The 21,195-nt window shown below is 43.7% G+C and overlaps 1 protein-coding gene across 19 annotated transcripts in view; it reads left to right on the top strand.

The window, feature by feature from the left end:
- ryr1b (ryanodine receptor 1b (skeletal)) overlaps positions 1-21,195 on the top strand; it is a 123,219-nt gene that overhangs the window by 43,441 nt on the left and 58,583 nt on the right. For all 19 annotated transcript variants that reach the window (XM_078929668.1, XM_078929682.1, XM_078929681.1 and 16 more), the window contains 35 exons: positions 83-288; positions 974-1,148; positions 1,228-1,436; positions 1,537-1,883; positions 1,980-2,115; positions 2,264-2,424; positions 2,516-2,678; positions 2,751-2,837; positions 4,099-4,325; positions 5,751-6,195; positions 6,293-6,832; positions 6,911-7,111; positions 9,350-9,461; positions 9,543-9,698; positions 9,792-10,065; positions 10,138-10,255; positions 10,346-10,478; positions 12,584-12,678; positions 12,774-12,909; positions 12,982-13,165; positions 13,242-13,353; positions 14,367-14,487; positions 14,568-14,737; positions 14,824-15,044; positions 15,134-15,224; positions 17,050-17,190; positions 17,341-17,504; positions 17,605-17,683; positions 17,760-17,849; positions 17,928-18,068; positions 20,190-20,267; positions 20,344-20,419; positions 20,492-20,615; positions 20,686-20,801; positions 20,879-20,946. In XM_078929668.1, the coding sequence (XP_078785794.1) occupies positions 83-288; positions 974-1,148; positions 1,228-1,436; positions 1,537-1,883; positions 1,980-2,115; positions 2,264-2,424; positions 2,516-2,678; positions 2,751-2,837; positions 4,099-4,325; positions 5,751-6,195; positions 6,293-6,832; positions 6,911-7,111; positions 9,350-9,461; positions 9,543-9,698; positions 9,792-10,065; positions 10,138-10,255; positions 10,346-10,478; positions 12,584-12,678; positions 12,774-12,909; positions 12,982-13,165; positions 13,242-13,353; positions 14,367-14,487; positions 14,568-14,737; positions 14,824-15,044; positions 15,134-15,224; positions 17,050-17,190; positions 17,341-17,504; positions 17,605-17,683; positions 17,760-17,849; positions 17,928-18,068; positions 20,190-20,267; positions 20,344-20,419; positions 20,492-20,615; positions 20,686-20,801; positions 20,879-20,946 (5,897 nt within the window). The remainder of the gene's footprint in view (positions 1-82; positions 289-973; positions 1,149-1,227; positions 1,437-1,536; positions 1,884-1,979; positions 2,116-2,263; positions 2,425-2,515; positions 2,679-2,750; positions 2,838-4,098; positions 4,326-5,750; positions 6,196-6,292; positions 6,833-6,910; positions 7,112-9,349; positions 9,462-9,542; positions 9,699-9,791; positions 10,066-10,137; positions 10,256-10,345; positions 10,479-12,583; positions 12,679-12,773; positions 12,910-12,981; positions 13,166-13,241; positions 13,354-14,366; positions 14,488-14,567; positions 14,738-14,823; positions 15,045-15,133; positions 15,225-17,049; positions 17,191-17,340; positions 17,505-17,604; positions 17,684-17,759; positions 17,850-17,927; positions 18,069-20,189; positions 20,268-20,343; positions 20,420-20,491; positions 20,616-20,685; positions 20,802-20,878; positions 20,947-21,195) is intronic.

Raw genomic sequence — 21,195 nt, 5'->3', positions numbered from 1 at the left:
AACAGATGCCAGATTATATGCAAAAACGAGGACATTTCGTATGCTTCTTTGTATCATACCTCTCGTGAAATCTCCGCTGCAGCTGGCCATGGCCTTGAGAACATCCGCGGGGACAAGGTACGAATATTCAGGGCGGAGAAGTCGTACGCAGTCACCCAAGGAAAGTGGTACTTTGAGTTTGAAGCGGTGACAACAGGAGAGATGAGAGTGGGCTGGGCGCGCCCCAGCGTCCGCTCTGACACCGAACTGGGAGCAGATGAGCTGGCCTATGTCTTTAACGGCAATAAGGTTAGTGCAGGTTAAAAATATGGATTGGTAAACGTGTTTTTGGTTGTGTATGTTGGCTAAACAGTCCTAATTATTACCGTACTCTAATTCAACAAGACTGGGAGCAAATGGAACCAACCACTAGGTGGTTACACAGTGAACTGCATTGGTTCCATTTGTCCAATATGTTTGTCCAATATAATTTTTTGAATTACAAGATTTTATGAACTACCCTGAAATTGTATTATTGATGAAAAGGTGGGCGTGGTCATTTGATTGACGCTTGGTTGTTTAATGTTAGCTCTTAAACACCTTAGTGGGCGTGTTCCATTAACTGAAATAGGTTTGGTTTGCAAATTTGCCTGCATTTGGGGGAAAAAAGGGGTTCAGTGATGTCATTTCCAGTGTTGGGAATCTAGTTTAAAAAAATAATTAGTTATAATTACTGGTTACATCACCCAACAAGTAATTGAGTTAGTAAATCATTTACTGCATCTTAAAAGTAGTTAGTTACTTAGCAAATCATTGAAATTGATCATGACGCTGCTGGTAAGAAACACAGCAGAACACAGTTTCAGCTAATCAATCAGTGGCCTGAAGACTGATGACGAGTAGACCTAAGCCATCAGACGTAAGCGTTAGAGCTCTAAGGTCTGATGTTCTGGATGTTGAGCATGCTTTCATATTTAGTGCATTTTCTTTCCAGGCTCAAAGGTGGCATATAGGGAACGAACCGTTTGGGCGCCAGTGGCTGTCTGGGGACGTAGTTGGTTGCATGATTGATCTGATTGACATGAACATCATGTTCACGCTCAACGGAGAGATGCTGATCAGTGACTCGGGCTCTGAGATGGCTTTCAAAGATATTGAAATTGGAGAAGGTAGGAGGAGCTGATTGCCTCCTTTGTACAAGGAAATAAACTGTATGAACCTTTTTTTTTATTTGGTTTTTCCCATTAGGTTTCATCCCGGTGTGCGCCCTTGGATTGTCTCAGGTCGGACGAATAAATCTGGGTCAGAACGTCAGCAGTCTCCGTTATTTTGCCATATGTGGGCTGCAGGAAGGGTTTGAACCTTTCGCTATCAACATGAAGCGTGACATTACTATGTGGTTCAGTAAAGGCTTACCTCAGTTTGTTCCTGTACCTACCGACCACAACCATATCGAGGTAAAAAACTTAAAGCTTCATGTCCTAAAATGCCACTACTGCACTGAAAATCTCAGATTTATGGTCTTACTGGTTTTCATTTGAACACGTGACCTCCCAGGTGTCCCGTGTGGATGGGACTGTGGATAGCGCCCCCTGTCTTAAGCTGACCCATAAAACCTTTGGGTCACAGAACGCCAACACCGACATGATGTTCCTCAGACTCAGCATGCCTGTTCAGTTCCACGAGACTTTCAAGTTCCCGGCCGGCACCACGCCTCTCACCCGTGCGCTCACCATTCCTGAGGACGAGGTGGTGGTGGTGGAGCCAGACTCTGAGTTTGAAGTTCTGAAGAAATCTGCCAGTCGCAAGGAGCAGGAGGAGGACAAGAAGGAGCCATCCGTGCCTAAGGAGGTCTCCGTGGAAAACGAGAAGGACACCGCTTCCGAGAAGGGAAAGAAAAAAGGGTTCGTTTGGCACTAGACTAGTCACTCCTCTTGTCCTTGTTTTTCTGTAGAAATCCTCTCAAGTGAGTTTGACTAAAACCACAACATTTCCAATAGATTTTTCTCCAAGGCCAAGAAGGCCGCCATGACACCTCTTGCTCCCCCACCTGCCCCTCCGACGGTACCCCGTTTAGTGGAAGATGTGGTTCCTGATGATAGAGACGACCCTGAGATCATCATGGACACCACCACCGTAAGGGAAACAGGATCTGTTGGACATGACGCACAGTCGCTTGTTATCCCTTAAAGGATCCAGTAACATTTTACTGTTTGTTATCTAGTGGTTATGCAAAATGCCTCATTGTGTGTGTGTGTGTGTTTTTTTTTCTTGTTCGTTTAAGTATTACTACTCTGTGAGGATTTTTGCTGGGCAAGAGCCATCTGCTGTGTGGATCGGTTGGGTCACGCCTGACTTTCACCAGTACGATCAAAACTTTGACCTCTCCAAGGTGCGCAACGTCACGTTAACCGTGGGAGATGACAGAGGAAACATCCACGACAGGTCAGTACCTTCTGGGCTTTCAGCCAGAGCAGAAAGAGGTTAAACATGGACAATGGCAGCCGAGAACAATGTGTCTGTTGGCTCTCCACAGCATGAAGCACAGTAACTGTTACATGGTTTGGGGAGGGGACCTGGTCAGCAACCAGCAGACTCGTTTCAGCCAGGAGGACATGGTGGTTGGCTGCCTGGTTGACCTGGCAACGGGTCTCATGACCTTTACCGCCAATGGAAAAGAGATCAACACTTTCTACCAGGCAGGACGACGACACAGCACAGTTGTTTTTGTGGTTGTTGACTTGTGTTAACCTGAAGGTGTTTGGTTTCAGGTGGAGCCCAACACCAAGCTGTTTCCTGCTGTCTTTATTCAGCCCACCAACCAGAATATGGCTCAACTGGAGCTGGGAAAGCTCAAGGTCAGATTATTTTTTTCAGTGTCTTTTAGATCCAGTTTGGCCTGAGGGGTCAAAACCTTAAGCCTTCGTCACGTGTTACGGGTGTGTAGGAGGGGAAAAATGGTCATGTAGGCCGGGTACAGGTTTGTAGACCTCTCTGTGAATGCGTAGAGGCAAAATGTTCATTACATTTTCCTACGGACAGCCCGTGAGCGACAGGTTGTAGCAAACTTATAACTCACCTAAGGGTGAAGTAGGCGAGAAGCAGGCGTGTCACACGGATTTATCTGTTTTGCAATCCCAGCAAATCCTGCAGACACTGCAAGGAGCCTGTTAGTGCTGTTTACCTGATAAAAGCGTGATCCTTTCGTGCAGAAATTAGGAAATTACCAAGGTGAAGTTTGTGTGGACATCTTTTGAATCATGTGCATGCGGCATTAGCACGCATTCAGTAAGGAGCCAGTTCTCGCACCTTTCTAATGACTAGAACGTGGCGTAAGGACACCACGCATCAGCATCACCTGTACGCCACAAGTACATGGAACTTCCATTAGCCGTACAAATGCTTCCCAATGTACTTATCACACGGAAAACAATGGTACATTCCATTTTCACAACGTCCCTTAAGGTGGCCGTACGAGCCTCAAGGGAACTGATAGGCACACCTGTGATCCCCTTTTAAGATGCTGCCACTCATTTCTGTGACCCTCCACAGATCCTGACAACCCAAAAACCTGCAGCGCCCGGACGGGTGCATGGGACTAAACAGTCTGTCCAAACTCAATGTTTAGGATCGTCTGTAATATTACTGCCAACGAAACGAGGCGCAGTTTTCATTCATTCTAGTTAATGATGGAAATTCAGCAACGCCACGTGACCTGTTGGTTTTTATCAGGCAGCTTTGCATTATTTGATCAAACATTCATCTTTTTTGTGAGCCACAGCCATCTGGTTGGTTAGAAGTTCAGTTCTTCCGCTATGGAATCATAAAAGCACGCTGCCCCCCAAAATACTATTGGATAAAAGTATTAGCTCAACAATATAGTAACTAATACACTACTACCGGTAAGTTATTTGTTGAAAGTTTTGGAACACCCAGCAAAGGCCACGGGCGATTCAAAAAACTGGAATTCTTAAAAATTTTACCTGAGAACAGGCCACATGAAGAAAAGTCTCAGGCAAAAAACATCGATTCATCATTTGTCCGACCTGGAAGGATGCCTATTTTTGTTGGAAATAAGTAGCTTTTTCTCTTTCTCCCTCCCTCTGTCTCTGATATCAGAACATCATGCCCATCTCAGCTGCCATGTTCCGCAGCGAACGCAAGAATCCCGTCCCTCAGTGCCCTCCGAGGCTGGATGTCCAGATGCTCACTCCAGTCATTTGGAGCCGCATGCCCAATCACTTCCTCAACCCAGAGGTGGGCAAGATAAGTGAACGGCTGGGCTGGATGGTGGAGTGCACAGAACCGCTCATCATGATGGCCCTCCACATCCCTGAGGAGAACAGGTCAGATACATAAGCCCAACTCCTTAGCTTCTTCTGGAGAAGATAGAGAGCTAATTATGAAATGCTACTCTTGTTTACATTGATGTACCCATTTATAACCGGCAGTTTCAGGTCTTTCTGCCATCTCAATAAATGGTAAAGAATCCATTTTTATGTGAAAGTTTCTGGACTGAAGTCACACTTAAGCCTTATGCTAAGCCAGGCATGTGAGGCGCGTTCAAGACCCCCAGTACAGCCAGTGGTGTTCACTCTGGACAAGCAGGGAGGGGCTTCTTCTTCTTCTGCCACCTACAGTTGGAAGAGGTTTGGTGTGAAACGTCAAAGCGCTGCAAATCTCATTCATCTCAATCCAAGCTTTTTCTTTTACAGCTCTATTCCGATAAATGAAAGACTTGTTGTCATGGAACTCCAGCCGGGCACAAACCGTGATTATTATTTTCTCTCTAATGATCAATTTTCAAACGGTTGGCAACTCCGTGTCAACTCCGTGTCACTGCCAAATCTGAGTCTCTGATTGGTCAAAGTTCCACTGATTCAACTTTCAACAGACTCAGTGGCCTTGTGGTAGAGTGTCCGCCCTGTGTGCCTCCCTGCTTGACAGTGGCCACACGTTTTGTTCGTAGAGCCTGAAATCTGTCTTAAAGGGCCTATATTATACGAAATCCATTTTTTTTAGCTTTGATGTGTTTTAAAATGTTAATTAGTAATGCATCTCTGAATATTTCCGTAAAAACCTGCGCTCTGAGCACCAGCGGGTCCTCACAAAATGCACATCCATCGTTGCAAAAGTTCGGATGTTGTTTGTTTCCGTGGGTGAAAAGCAGCTGAAGCCGGCCCTAGGTTGACGTCAGAGATCAAGTCGTCTTACTTCACAGTGAGCTGTGAAAATAACTAACATTTAATTTAAAAAAATGGTTCTTTAGTGGACCAAAGGTCCTATATTATCATGTTGATGGATATAGTTTACTCTGAAAGGCTTAAGAATGGCTTGATATAGGCCCTTTTGAAAATGTGCAAAGCTACGCATGAACGTGAGAAGTTTGAACACAAGTGGCCAATGGAACGCGCCTTTCCGAGGGCGCTGTGAACATAGCTCGGACTTGAGACTTATACTCTGAGTTTTGGAAACAGTCTTTGTTTTTTCTTACTTTTAGCTCCATGACACCACCGTCTGTCCTGGGTTTTCCTAACCACAACATGCCTGTTTTTGTGTCTGCAGTAAATGTCTTCAAGAATATATTTTAGCCTTAATGAACTTGAGATCGTCTTCGGTTTGGAACTTGCAACCTCAACTGAAAATGTTGGTTCAAGCAAAATCAGTTTTTGAAACTGAACAACTTTAATGAGTACATAAGCTTCAGTCAGATGCTAGCCTCAACAGCTTGAACTTTGCATAAAGTTGATCTGTATGTTTTTTTTAAACAGATGTATCGACATCCTGGAGTTGTCAGAGCGCCAGGATCTCATGAAGTTCCACTACCACACCCTCATGCTGTACTGTGCCGTGTGTGCTCTTGGGAACAACCGAGTGGCCCACGCCTTGTGCAGCCACGTGGACGAATCCCAGCTTTTCTACGCCATCGAGAACACTTTCCTACCCGGACCCCTCCGCAGCGGCTACTACGACCTGCTCATCAGCATTCATCTGGAGTCGGCCAAACGGGCGCGCCTGGGCACCAACAGAGAGTTCATTATCCCCATGACTGAGGAGACCCTCAGTATCAAGCTCTATCCCGACACAAAGAAGTCCCACTCTCTTCCGGGAGTCGGCCTCACTACCTGCTTACGGCCAAAGCTGCACTTCTCATCCATCAACTTTGTTGGCACAGACCCTGATTTGTACACTTTGAGTCCGACTTTTCCCCTTCAGGTAGAAAACAAACAAACAAAAAAAAAAACAACAATAAATGACGTTTAAGGAGAGAAAGTCTGTTTTGCTTTACGGTTTGTCTGTTTTTGATCTGCAGGAGCTTAAAACCAGAGCCATCAGCATGCTAACAGAGGCCGTGATGGATGGAAGCCAGGCCATGAGGGATCCAGTAGGTGGCAGCGTTGAGTTCCACTTTGTCCCCATCTTGAAGCTCATCAGCACACTCTTGATGATGGGGATCTTCAACGACGAAGACACCATGCACATCCTCAAGATGATTGACCCCAATGTCTTTAGTGGAAAGGAGGAGGAGGAAGAAGGAGAAAAAGAGGAGGAAGCACCCAAAGAAGGTGAGGCGCAGGTAGATGAGGAGGAAGAGGAGGAGCTTGAGGATGAGGGTGTGGGGGAGGACGAGGAGCTGAAAGAGCCAGAGAAAGAAGAAGGGGAAGAGCCGAAAGAGGATGCAGAAGAAGGGGAGAAAGAAAAAGCAGAAAAGCTAAAGGAGGGTAAAGTGGATGGGGAAAAAGCAGAGGAAGAGAAGGAGGCAGAAGCAGTCGAAGAGGAAGCAAAGGAGGAGGAGGAGGCTCCAGAGGAAGGACTACTTCAGATGAAGCTTCCAGAGTCCGTCAAGCTGCAGGTCATTTTTAGCTAAAGTTGTTTACAATCAGCCTCTCTGGATAAAATCGCGTTGACTCCTGCAGCTTCTCTCCTGCAGATGTGCACGCTCCTGCAGTACTTCTGCGACTGCGAGCTCCGGCACAGAGTGGAAACCATCGTGGCGTACTCGGACAACTTTGTCCAAGGCGTAAAGAGCAACCAACGCGTGCGCTACAACCAGCTGATGAGGGCCTTCACCATGTCTGCCGCCGAGACCGCCCGCAAGACTCGCGAGTTCCGGTCGCCGCCGCAAGACCAGGTACCAGCTGACGAAAAGACTCTAGTACTCTAAACCCCGCTTCTGCCGGCGGCTAAACATAACTCTTTAACACCAGAACTTTACAGCATTTACATTCTTTTGACTGTTGTAATTCTTCAGCCGTTTACGCCAGTGGTCCCAAACGCCTACCAGATCCGTCCGTGGCACACTTGGTACCGGTGCACAGACAAAAACCAAATACATACTGTAATTTAGAATATTATTTGTTTTGTTTATTTTCTTCTACAGGAAGTTTTACTTTGGAAAACTTCCGGACTCTGTCCACCACATCCGTCTGTGACACAGCTCATTTGCATCTTCACGTGTCGACTACTTTATTTTTTCTTCAAAACGTTGTTTTTAAAAATAATTTGTTTTATGCAGAAGTTGTACAAAATCTCTGTCAAATCACAGATATCAGTTGAAATAAAGGTACTTTTGCACTATCTTTTTTTTATTAAATAAAAGAGCTGAAAACAAAAAAAACAAAAAAAAAAGAAAAATAAATCAAACAAAAACACAACAAAGAAATGGAAAGAAAATAGGAGACACATAAAACCGCACCAACCCTCTCTGTTAAAGCTTTAGGTTTCAACAATTGTAACTTAACATTTGCCCAGATTTCTCAGAAGAGTATATTAAAATACGCAAAAAGTAACCGTATCCATGAGATTAAAACAGGCAAAAGGAAGCCCCCAGAACAAGTGATTTAGTCTGGAAAATAATAGCTGCTGTTCGACTACTTTTCTCTGACCGCTATATTAAAAGCCCTGAGCTAACAAAGCTAATAAAAACAACAAATGTCTTCGGAAAGTTTCTTTGAGAAGAAAGGAGCCATTGAGTTTAGTTTAGTTTAGTTAATTGTTTAGCAACACATAAAATACACAACAAAGATTTGTGAAAAGAAAATCAAGTACAGTGCAGGAAGAGGCAAACAACACACACAACTTAATCAACGCCTCCACCCACAGGAAACACATATTTAAAAAAAAAGAAAAAGTAACATATAAAGAAATACAGAAAAAAGTCACAATACATATACCAGTAGTTCACAAGTAGCAGAATATGTTTGAAAACAGCAATAAAATCTGTAAATATGTATTTACGATCTATAAAATAACACATGGTTTTTGACTTTAAAGAAAGAAAGTTAACAGACAAAAAAAAAAACAGATTTTCTGGGACTGTTGTTCCCACGGACCAAACCTTCTTTGCATAATATGCGGCGACTGACTCTCTGATGTTACACCTACGCTAAGAATAAAGGTGCAAAACACGGGGGATTCACATTCAGTATTCTATTTAGAAAATATCCGTTTTATAATGGTTGTTTTGTTTTATTTTGCTCTATTTATTTATTTATTTGCTCTATGTATCCGTCACACCGTGAAAGTGGGACGCAGTTGAAGTGAGCCTCCACTTCAAAAGGGGAATCTACATCACGTTTGAACAGGTCCCACACAAAAGCCTGAGTTTAAACCGGCTGCAGATATTTTACAGAGAAATAAGTCAATAAAATAAAAATGATGATTTGTGGGAACTTGAAAATGTAAGAACTTTCCTAAAGAACAGCTAAATCTAGCAGGCCCGTGATTAGAAACTTTAGCACAGAAGATACTCCTCTGTGTTACATAGAAATACACCACAAGTCAAGATTTACTTAAAACCCAAAATCTGATCAATCTTTTTGCCCTGACAGATAATCTGAGCTGCATTCTCAGTGTTGTAATGTCATTCTATAAAAAAAACCCTGTAATGTTGATTTTTTACAAACAACTTCTAAAAATCAACAACTTTTTTTTAAAATGAATCGTCATCATTTGTAAAATATCTGCAGACAGTTTTACTTTTTCTTTTTTTTTTAAACAAACTTTTCTTAAATCGGAAGCTTAAATAAAATAAGACACTGGCTTCGGCTGCGCTTTGACCGGTCTGTGAAAATGTTGTCTGACATTTAACCGGTTGGGGACGCCTGGTTTCTGCAGCGGGTGTCATTCCAGCGAGAAAAGCTGCTTTGCGCCAATATGCAACATTTTACAGTTTATGCAATCGGCGTAAACCGCAGCATCTTTTCCCCGCTTCAGAATCCGATGGATTCACATTAAATGAGCAAGGTAGTTGGAAGAGTGTGTCGTAACTGACAGCTCCGTGTGTTAAAAAGGTCAAAACAAAAGCCTACAATCGAGGGAAGAAAACTGACCACAGTTTGAGATGTTTTTCTCAATTTTCTCCTTTTAGGTTCTTTTGCTGACCAATTTCAAAAACTGTCCAGAAGACGAGGACTGTCCGGTTCCTGAGGAGATTCGGGACACTTTGACGGGTTTCCACAACGACATCCTGCTTCATTGCGGTGAGAAAATCGTTCGTTTGCGTTTTCCGCTCTTTTATTTTTCACGTTAAAAACAGATTTGATGAGTTTTGGGCTTTGCAGGCATACACATCGAAGAGGAGGTAGTGGAGGAGGAGGTTGACACCTCACTGCGAGGAAGACTTCTCAGCCTGGTGGACAAAGTGAAGAGCTTACGCAGGAAGAAGGAGGAAGGAGAGGAGGAGGAGAAGCCAGAAGTTGAAGAGGAGCCCAAACTCAGTAAGATCAAAATTCTATTGTCCGTAACCGCAGAGTTGTCTTCTGATTTGAAAACGCCTCTTGGATGGTTCCCTCCTCGTTCACCTCCTTCAGGCACTCTGCAGGAGCTAATCTCCCACACCATGATCCACTGGGCCCAGGAGTCCTTCATTCAGAACCCCGAGCTGGTCCGGCTGATGTTCAGCCTGCTCCACAGACAGTACGACGGCATCGGCGAGCTGATCCGCGCCCTGCCCAAAGCCTACGCCATCAACGCCGTGTCCGTCCAGGACACCATGGACCTCCTGGAGTGTTTGGGGCAGATCCGCTCGCTGCTCATCGTGCAGATGGGTCCAGAGGAGGAGCGGCTTATGATCCAGAGCATCGGGTCAGTCAGTGAGGGGTCGTTTCTGAACCGCTGCTTATTTTTTTACTAAAATTGTATGTGCAATTTCTTTAGGAATATCATGAACAACAAAGTGTTTTATCAACACCCCAACCTGATGAGAGCTTTGGGTATGCACGAAACCGTCATGGAGGTGATGGTCAACGTGTTAGGAGGAGGCGGAGACTCCAAGGTAACTTTTGGCTGACGTTTCTTTGGTTGTCATGCACTGATCATCTGGTTTCGGGCAAAACACGTCAACGTTTTGTCTGTTTCTCTACAGGTGATCCGATTCCCTCAAATGGTTACCAACTGCTGCCGCTTCCTGTGTTACTTCTGCCGCATCAGCCGGCGGAACCAGCGCGCCATGTTTGACCATCTGAGCTATCTGCTGCAGAACAGCGGCATTGGCTTGGGTCAGTATGAGGCCTCGCATGAAGTTCAATGTGGTTTTAAGATGACCCTCCAGCTGTTTTCTTTTGTCAGAGAACAGCGATGGAGTTCAAATGTCGCACTACAAAAACAGCCGCTTAGAAAAAGGTCCACAATTCTTCCCCATTAGGCAGATTTTCTTAAAGTAAGTAGGAAAATCTGCCAATGGGACATCAAACAATGTCTTGCCAAGAATCCATATTCTTAGAAAAAGCAGACATGTTTTTTCAAACTAAGATTGTTTTGCTGTTGAAAAACTTTCTCGATAAGATTATTGTTCCTGCAAGACAGAAAATAGGACAGTCTTCTTGTAACAAGAAGCCTTTTACTTTCCCAAGACTCAGTTTTTGCTGTGAACTCTCTGCAGTCCAACCAGTCCTGGACTATGTCTGAATTCCCACCCTAACTACTATAAAACTATCTAGTGTTACTATGTAGTGCCCTGAATTTGAAAAGCAATTCGGACACCACGCTCACTAGTTTCTTTTTTATGTTTTTAAACGGCGGATATGACATCTTCATATTCACAAAGTTAAAATCTCATTGATATGAGCGTTTTGCGACAATTATTTATGAGTCCACTGTCTTCTGAAGAGAAAAACGTCAATGGTTTATTAAAAAAACACATTTAAATAAATTTATTTGGCAAAAATTGTTCCGACGCAATGCATTGTGATCTATATTCGCCGATCTAGTGAGCATCGATGCACTCTGGTTTTTCGCAGAGACTTCTGGGAAATTTCCAGGGCACTGGATTTGGGAATTGTTGACTACAAAATGGGAACGCACAATGTAGTGCACTATATAGTATTAGTGAAGGAATTCGGACACAACGCTGGTTTTTGTAGGACTGTTCAGGAAAAACACCAGTAACTGTTTAGAAGCATGGAGGTCTTGATAAACGCAGGAGCTGTGTGAGTCATCGAAAACGGCAACGTGACACGGGCGCCATGTTGGAGCTGGACGGCGTCAGTAAGCAGTGATTGGTCTGAGTCGGTCTGAGCCAAAGACAACCACTCTGACCAGTCAGGAGTGAGCTTGTTGGAAGGCCACGCCCCTACCACTGGTAAAAGCAGTGAAAAATCCATCAAACAATTTAATTGTTGGACAGCAGGCTCCACCCACTTTTATTGAGGCACCTGATTGGTCAGTTTATAATTTGAACTACAGAAAAATATCATGAAAAAAAACAAAGATTAATAAGAACATGTTAAAAAAAAGGTACTAAAGCAAGAAAGGTTATGACTGAGTAACAGCTGTTTATTTCCTCTATAGAAGTCTATGGGACTTTTGGCTTTTTGGGGCCAGCGGGTACTTCCTGTTTGCAACACCAAGGGGGGGCGGGGTCAGTCAATCTAGTTCTCAGACATGGTCAATGATCCAGAGCTAAAGTAAAGTTTTACATGCCATTGCTGTGTCACAATTCAGCATTAGAGGGGAAAAAAACGACATAAAGGACTAAAATATTTTCATGTGGACATCTTGAAGCTGAACACTAAAAATACAGACAGAAAGTCTGACCGTTCACCTATTCAATGCTAAATTACCTGTCATAGTTAAACTATTCTGCCTTGTCTCTGAACATTTGTACTTTAATACAGCATTTTTTTTAAAATCAGTTTTCATTAAGCATTTTTTTAATCTTAATTAATTGCCTCTTTTATTACTGTTTCACTTTGTTACTGCTTTAAAACCTATCGTTTCATTAGTTGGAATCTGATTAATTTTCTTGCTGATACAAAGATGAGCGGCTCAACAACGCTTTATTATTTCTAACTCTGATATTCAAATTTTATGTTAATTGGCTTAAGAAAACTTGAAAAAGAAAGTCCTATTAAAGCTGCTAAAAAGTGGCTAAAGTTCTTGGATAAGCGCCAAAAAAAAATCTAATTTCAATTTTGTTCTGATTGCGAAACATTAAATTAATATGACTAATGACCCAAAAGTACAAAAATGACCTGAACTGGGAAAAGCATGGAACTGAAGGTAGAACCACTTCTGCCTAAGTGAGTAAACTCAGCCCCAGTTTTCTGCTGTTTGACTGTTCTGTGAAATGACCGTTCTGCCTGCTTCTGCTCTCTCCGCTCAGGCATGAGTGGCTCCACTCCTCTGGATGTGGCTGCAGCCTCCTGCATCGATAACAATGAGCTGGCGTTGGCTCTCCAAGAGCAGGACCTTGAAATGGTTTGGAAAAAAATACAAAAGCACAAGATGATAAAAGTACAAGAGCACTCACAGAAATCCACATGAACTCCTACCGGTGCCCTCATGTGATGCAGGTGGTGACCTACCTGGCTGGCTGTGGACTGCAGACGTGTCCGATGCTCCTGTCTAAGGGATACCCTGACATTGGCTGGAACCCCTGTGGAGGAGAGAAATATCTGGATTTCCTCCGCTTTGCTGTGTTTGTCAACGGTCAGCGAGCACCAGCATGATTCAATCATTTACATTTTGACTGGTGCTCCTTTACACTGGCATACTTTGCAGGAGAGAGCGTGGAGGAGAACGCCAATGTCGTGGTGCGTCTTCTCATCCGTCGCCCCGAGTGCTTCGGCCCGGCCCTGAGGGGAGAGGGTGGCAATGGTCTCCTGGCGGCGATGGAGGAGGCCATCAAGATCTCTGAGGATCCGGCAAGAGATGGTCCAACCGTTAAAAAAGACAGACGCTTCATGTATGTGCTCCTCCGCTCATGCACACGTATTGATCAGCTCTGTTTGGTCCTGTAAAGTCTTCTCTTTCCCGCTAAGGTTTGGTGGCGAGGAGCAGCATGAAGAGAACCGTGTGCACCTGGGAAATGCCATCATGTCCTTCTACTCAGCTCTCATTGATCTGCTTGGTCGCTGCGCTCCAGAGATGCATGTAAGAAAATATGTTTATAGACGTTAATCTCACTTCCTCCTCTGTGCCGTTTTTAAACCTACGTTAGGGAAGCCGGCACACTTTTTTGTCAAATCTTTTCATTCATTGGCTTGGACAGTTGAATCTTGCTGGTATTGGCAGGAAATGATTCTGGCACGACCTGAAATGCCGTAGGTTGTTCTACGCATCTGATGTATGTGTATGACGTATCTGATGTGGAAAATGGAGCCCTGAGACTAAAGAGAGAAGGTTCCGCTGGACTCTTTTTTATGGAAAGGAAGCTTCTCCTTCCACACGTCACCTTAAAGACCCACTCCGATCATCTTTTGGTCAATTTTCAAAGCGTTCCCGGTGGTCTGTTAATTATTGTAATGCCGTTTTTAGCCAAAAACCTGTGCCGTTTTCAGGACATAGTTTCTGCAGAGCGGCAGGAGTTTATTAAAAAGTCACCTCTGAGATGTGGGTGGGACAGTTGGCTTGGAGAAACTCTAACCCTCCCTTCCCTGCCCATCACCTTCAACCGAGAGCTCTCTGTTTACACGCTGTCCCACTTACTTACAGCCCCTCGCACCCCAAACCTTACATTACCCACAAAAACAACGAGCAATATTGGCTTTTTTTTTTTGTCCGCTCCTGATTCACAACAATTTGAATAAAATCACATGTGGTGAAAAAGATTAACCTGTGAATCGGCTTAAGCCAATGGGTCACATGCCAACCAACTTTGTCCGGTCTATGGATTGTATTATTAATTTCTTTGGATTTCCGTCAAAGGAAAATACCAACCTATACATCATCTCATATAGTTTTGGTTTGAATTTTTCATTTCATGGTTTAACAGACACTCGTTCTGTGGGTCGGAGCAATGTCCTTGAGTGAAGTTAACTTTGTGTACGTCGATGATAGTGTCGTCTGCTTTAGTGGAGTGTTTCTGTTTTAATAGCAGCTTTTGAAACTTCTAGAGACTTTGCAACGATAAGATCACAACACCCCACACTTTTCTTCATTCACAGTTAATCCAAGCAGGAAAAGGTGAAGCTCTCCGTATCAGAGCCATTCTGAGGTCGCTGGTGCCCATAGAGGACCTGGTTGGAGTCATCAGCCTGCCTGTGCAGATTCCCGCCTATGGCAAAGGTGAGAGCCCCACCTGGAACCATTCCTCTGCTGCGGTATGTCATTTAGTGATGAAAATCTGTGGCCTGCTCAAACCACAGATGGTCAGATCATTGAGCCAAAGATGTCTGCGAGTTTTGTGCCAGACCACAAGGCCTCCATGGTGCTGTTCCTGGACCGAGTGTACGGCATCGACAATCAGGACTTTTTGCTCCATGTGCTGGAAGTTGGCTTCCTGCCTGACATGAGAGCTGCTGCTTCCCTGGACACAGTGAGATGCATGCAAACAAGAATCTCTGCCTGCGGAACGTTGAAAGTTGGCGTCTGTGAACAGTTTGTCCGTTTTGGGGATTTCAGGTAGCATTCAGTACGACTGAAATGGCCTTGGCACTCAACCGCTACCTCTGTTCAGCTGTGCTGCCCCTCCTCACCAAGTGCGCCCCCCTGTTTGCTGGAACGGAACACCGAGCCATCATGATCGACTCCATGCTTCACACCATCTATCGCCTGTCCCGCGGCCGCGCCCTGACCAAGGCGCAGAGGGACGTCATCGAAGAGTGCCTCATGTCGCTCTGCAAGTCGGTGCCGTCGTCTTCCGGTTTAATCTTTGTTAGATGAAACACAAAGAAGACAAAAGTTTCTAAATGCACATTTGTGATGTCTGCAGGTACCTCAGGCCCTCCATGCTGCAGCACCTGCTCAGACGACTGGTGTTTGATGTTCCCATTCTCAATGAATATGCAAAGATGCCCCTGAAGGTTTGTCAGCCAACTAACTGGTGGTTTCATTCTAATCGAAGCCGATTCTCAGCGCCAGTCAGGGAGGATGTTTACCAAAACTTTTTAAAAAGGCAGATTTTGTTGCTTCGTTTCAGACGTGTCAGTCACTTGTATTTAGTTTTGCTGTGCAGTTCCAGCCAATCCTCCTGGATAGGAGTATATAAGGCCCGTTTTTTTTTTTGCTTTCAAAAAAATATATTTGCGTGTGTAACACATATGTTTACATGCGTTGTGTTTCATCTCGCTTTTTCCTTATCTTTGATTTCGCGCTCACAAGTCTCAGTTTAGCCATCGAACATCCTGCTGATTGGTCTGGATTCTATCCAATCAGGTGTCTCAGTTTTGTGTTGACGATGCTTGGAAGCAGAGGACTTTGGACTTTGAATCGGTTCTGTTCGACCGGGACTCTGCAGTCTTCAAACTATCTGGCTCGTTTCTTTCTGAGTAAAACCCAGAAGGAGCAGCAAAAATCAAACGTAGCGTAGCGACCATCGTATTTTAAAGGTCTGCAGCTGAACCTTTGTGTCCGTCCAGCTAGGAGTTATATTACCATTAAGATTTCTATCTGAACTATAGCGTTTTTAAGAAGAAAGGTTGAAATGTTAAGACAAAACAGCTTTTTTTTCCTGAATAATTTTGTCTTTTACTTTGGACAAAAGTGAAACGACTAACTAAAAATGAGACACCCTCTGGAAATTAACATTAAACGTTAAAAAAATGCCATTTCTTCTGCTAAACACATGATGTCCACTTTGGTGAACCGTCATTCCTTTATTTATTACTGCTGTTAATCTATTCCAAAACACTGTTGAGCAGCATAAGACAATATGTGCTTAAATTCTTTTTTTCGTTTAACAAACAGATCTTAATGAAAATCTAACTTTTTAAAATGATTAAAAATTAATTTTTGATAAGCCAAAGTGGTAAAATCGAGGGTAAAAACAGCCGGTTCGTCCTCGGTAGCAGAAACCATGTGGATAGATTTGATTGGATAGAATCTAGACCAATCAGCAGGCTGTTGGATGGCGCATATCTCACGCTAAACTGAGACTTATAAACGCAAAATCAAAGATAAAGATAGACGCATGTGAAAAGATTTGTGTTGCAAACGCAAAAATACTTTTTGAAAGCTAAAAAAAATGTTTTTGAAAGCAAATCCTTAATGTTTCCATTTGCTATTTAAAAAGTCTTGTTTGTAGCATTGTGGCATGAATATCACTTCATAGTTTGGCACCAGACAAACTTCATACGGTACCTATCTCTGGGCATCGAGTCCCAAATTTAGAGATTTCCTTGTGATTCCTCTGTGAATTCAAACCCACAACCCACCTGTCACTTGGCAGACACTCTTCCATGTGGCAGGTGTGTTGGTTATGGTTTACCTCTGTAACTTTTGCTCTGTCCTAATTCCCTCACTACTCATTACCGAGTGAGCGATAGCGGCAGTTTGCCATTTGTTCAGGGTGTCCAATTCCACAATTTCCAAAATCCAGTGCCCTGGAAATTTCCCAGAATTCTCTGCGATAAACCAGGGTGCTTGACTGGTGAAAATAGACCCACAGTACATAGCATTTAAAAAAAAGTTTTTTAATTTATGATTTATAAATAATTCCTGTTTTCACTATGAAAACACATCTTTGTAAAATATTTATATCTATTTTGTTTTTATGTCAGCAAATAGTTGATGGCATATTTGTGACGAAATAGCATTAAAGTCCAGGACACTGGTTAGTCTTGCATGACAGAGTCTTTTGGGTATTAAGGAGGTCTTTATATTAAACATGTTTCCCATCATGCCTTTCAGCTGCTAACTAATCACTATGAGCGCTGCTGGAAGTATTATTGTTTGCCAAACGGATGGGCGAACTTCGGCGTGACGTCAGAGGAGGAGCTGCATCTTTCCCGGAAACTGTTCTGGGGAATCTTTGAGTCGCTGGCACACAAGGTGAGAGAGTAATGTCCCTTTACTTTTGTAAGGTTTTCTACTTTCATTTCTTCTCTGTTTTTTGGGACCCCTCTTGTTGACAGATGAAAAGGACTTAAAAATAACAGAATCTGTTGGAAAATGCAACTTTCTTCTTTGTTGTTGCTTCAGAAATTTGATGCAGAACTTTTTAAAATCGCTATGCCCTGCCTCTGCGCCATCGCCGGAGCCATTCCTCCCGACTATGTGGACGCCACCTACTCCTCTAACACCGAGAAGAAAGCTTCAGTCGATGCCGAAGGCAACTTTGATCCCAAACCAGTGGAGACCACCAAGTGAGTGCAGAGGGAGCCTCTGGTGCACAGCGAGCCGCAGAGCCAGCTGTCCGTGCTTCAGAACCTCCTTCAAAGTGGCTTCATGGTTTTTCTCTCACAGCACCATCATCCCAGAGAGGCTGGACGCTTTCATCAACAAGTATGCAGAGCACACTCATGATCGCTGGGCTTTTGAAAAGGTCAGACTCCAAAGATCCTTTTTTAAGGTTTTGAACTTACTTTGACACCGTCTGAGTGTTTAAACGACGCTTTCAGATCCAGAACAACTGGACCTACGGAGAGGTGTTGGACGAGAACGGCAAGACTCACCCGATGCTGCGGCCGTACAAGACCTTCTCTGAGAAAGTGAGGATGTCTGATGACCTGGCTGCGTCTGGAGGAGCCATCCTTGGCTCCTTTTGGTGACTTTAATCTGCTTTTTAGGACAAGGAGATCTATCGCTGGCCCATCAAGGAATCCATCAAAGCCATGCTGGCGTGGGAGTGGACCTTGGAGAAAGCAAGGGAAGGGGAAGGAGAAGTGGAGAAGAAGGCCACTTCACAGAAGATCTCCCAAACTGCTCAGGTACTGAAGGAAAACGGCGGGAAACGGTCAGAAAAACACAACTTTACCAGGAACTGTAGGAGACTAAAATAATATTTGTGAGGGGATTTATGTTTCCCTGTTTATAATGAAAAATCCCTTATCAGTATGGACTCCCTATAACAGTAAAATCTCAGTAGACTGAACAGTTTTAATCACAATTGTCATCAAGATGGAGCGAAGGCCGAATTCTTCCCCTACCCCTCCGGCTTCTCCCCATCCCTCCAGTTGTAGGGGCAGTTGGAGAGATGGGGATCTCCGAGATAGTTTTTTGAATGGGAATACAGGGACACTGAGCCCCCGCCGAGAGGGTAATCCACACCGCACCGCGTTGTGAGAGAAATGCATTTCTTCACATGTGTGCACAGAGGTTAACATGTAAATGTAAGTCATTTTGTTTTAGCATGACCTTAAAGCTATAAAACCGATGTTGTCATACATTTTTCGACTATTGGCAGCTACTTGCTAACGGCAATTATTGATGATGTCATCGAGTGGGAGTGACGTTGGAATTCGAAGACACTGTTTATCTATAACTTTCCGTTTGGAGGATTAATTGTAAGGGTAAGGGGAAGCTGTAGGGGAAGAATACGGATTCGGCCAAAGAATTTGACAGAATTTAAATCGACTTTAAACTAAATTTTGGAGAAAGTGATTCAATGCATGAAAACCAGCTCAGCTGAAATAAAAAATGTGGGTACAAAACAAGAAAAATTACAAAATAATAAAATAAGGTTTAAATAAAAATAATACCAGAAAAAATGAGTGTATGAATGAAAACAGTCTTTTAATTGAATGAATGACTTACATGTTTTCTGTATGCTTAACTGCAAAAATGACCACAATGACACTTTGCAGAAAACATCTTTGTTTTCTTTAAAGAAGATTCTAATCAATATATTTCTAGAAATCTGAAATAGGTTTGATGCAGCTGTGTTTTATAGTTTTTTTTAATTGTATTACTCCATTATTTAAATGCAAAAAATTAACAAATTAAATGAAACCTAAAAAAGTCACTGTTAGTTTTAGGACACAAGATAGCAGAAGAAGTCTACAAATATCAAAGAAAAGCTATGTTTGTCTTCATAAACCCTGGAGATAAAGTATTTGTAGTAAACTATTGGTCAAACAAAAAAAAACTTCATCCTAAATATTTAACCCAACCAGATAAACAAGTTTGTGCTTTTTGATTGCTACTGTAAAAAGGTAGGTGTGGTTTTTAGTAGGACAGATACCCCATGGTTGCCACCATCTTGGTTTGTTGTGACCAAACCTCAACTTTGACAAAAATGAGCATCTCCATGAACATGCTCAGTAAGGACACACCTGTCAATCAAAAGACCACACTCAAATTCCTGAAAATTTTTGGATCTCAAATATCGAAATATAGAAAGAAGTGACCTGTGCAGCTGTTATGAATGGGAGCGTGGAGCCACTGCAGTTCTCTGCTGTAAATTAGCATTGGGATCTTCTGAACAAAAGCGGGGATGGGGGTAGGTGGGTGTGGGGGGGGGGTATCCCTGGTGTGGACAGATTGCCCCACTTAAGTATCAAGCCAGGTTTCTACTCCACATCATATTATGAAATCGTTTTATGCGTGATTATGTTGTGTGTGCGTGTGTAAGGGGTTTTTTTTTGGGGGGGGGGGGGGGGGCATTACAATGTATTTTTTTTTCTTTGTCCTGCTTTTGGTTTTTAAAATTAACAAATGTTGTTTTATGTTAAGCACTTTGAGTTACGTCAGTTGGAAAGGTGATCCACAAATACAGGTTAGATTGGATTTGATTTGATTTGATTTGATTTGATTTGGTTCGGTTTGGTAAATTTGAAGGGTTGTAGACATGGGTGATGGACCTTATGGTTCCGGAAGCTCTGGGCGCTGTCTCATCTGGACACAGTTATTTCCTCCTCCGTGTTGTTGGTTTAATATAGAAATCAAATTTCTGATCGTTGAGTGTTTCTGGAATTCAAAAAATCCACAGGTTTCAACCGTGATCAAGAATCAGCCCAACGTCAGAACTTAACTCCATGATCTGGAGATCCCTCTTGATTTTGGTCTAGATTCCCAGCATTTCTTGTTAAATCTTTGTTTTCTGTCCTTAGGCCACCTATGACCCCAGTCACGGCTACAACCCTCAGCCAATAGACATCACCGGGATGGCCTTGTCCCGAGAGCTGCAGGTACGCTTGCTCCTGCTGTGTTTCTTCAGAGCTGCTGAGGATCAGACAGATTGATGGATGTTTCTTCTCCATTCAGTCCATGGCAGAGCAGCTGGCAGAAAATTATCACAACACCTGGGGCAGGAAGAAGAAGCTGGAGCTGCAGGCCAAAGGTGAGACCTCGTCATCGTGTGGCTTTAGGTGATGGTGACCTGCTGATTCTGAGAGTCTTGTGCTTCTGGAAGGGGGAGGCACTCATCCCCTGCTCGTGCCTTATGACACCTTGACGGCTAAGGAGAAGGCCAGAGACCGGGAGAAGGCCCAGGACCTGCTGAAGTTCCTGCAGCTCAATGGATACGCCGTGACGAGGTAAAGGCCTCTCAGTCTCCTTCATCTGTGTGCGGCTGTACGCCCTACTGAGCTGGTCCTCCACCCTCAGGGGTCTGAAGGACATGGAGCAGGACATTTCCTCCATCGAGAAGCGATTTGCCTACGGATTCCTCCAGAAACTTCTCAAGTGGATGGACATCGCTCAGGAGTTCATTGCACATCTTGGTATGGTAACTCCCTGCTATTCTGTAGATTTTCCTTTGATCTCCTCATCAACGAGTGACGACCTTTTGTGGTTCCAGAGGCTGTGGTCAGCAGCGGTCGGGTGGAGAAGTCACCACACGAACAGGAAATCAAATTCTTTGCCAAGGTGAGCTTCTTTAGGCTGTAGTGAGGCTGGATATTGACTGGGCTTGGCTTAGGAGGAAACAGCTGAGCTTTTTTCATTTTCCCTCTGGGGTGAAACCATTGACTGTTTATGAGAACTGGAGTGACTCCTCCCCCTGGCGATCCAAACAGGAAGTACTGGCTGGCTCCAAGAAGCCAAAATCCCATAGACTTCTATATAGAAATGAACAGCTGTAACTCAGTCATTCTATTGGTCAGAATAACCATTCTT

Source organism: Oryzias latipes, chromosome 13 (genome assembly GCF_053564925.1).
Source record: "Oryzias latipes strain Hd-rR chromosome 13, Olatipes_Hd-rR_3.1".
Classification (NCBI taxonomy): domain Eukaryota; kingdom Metazoa; phylum Chordata; class Actinopteri; order Beloniformes; family Adrianichthyidae; genus Oryzias; species Oryzias latipes.
Note: the sequence above shows the minus strand (reverse complement) of the source record. Positions and strands in the feature narration are given on the sequence as shown.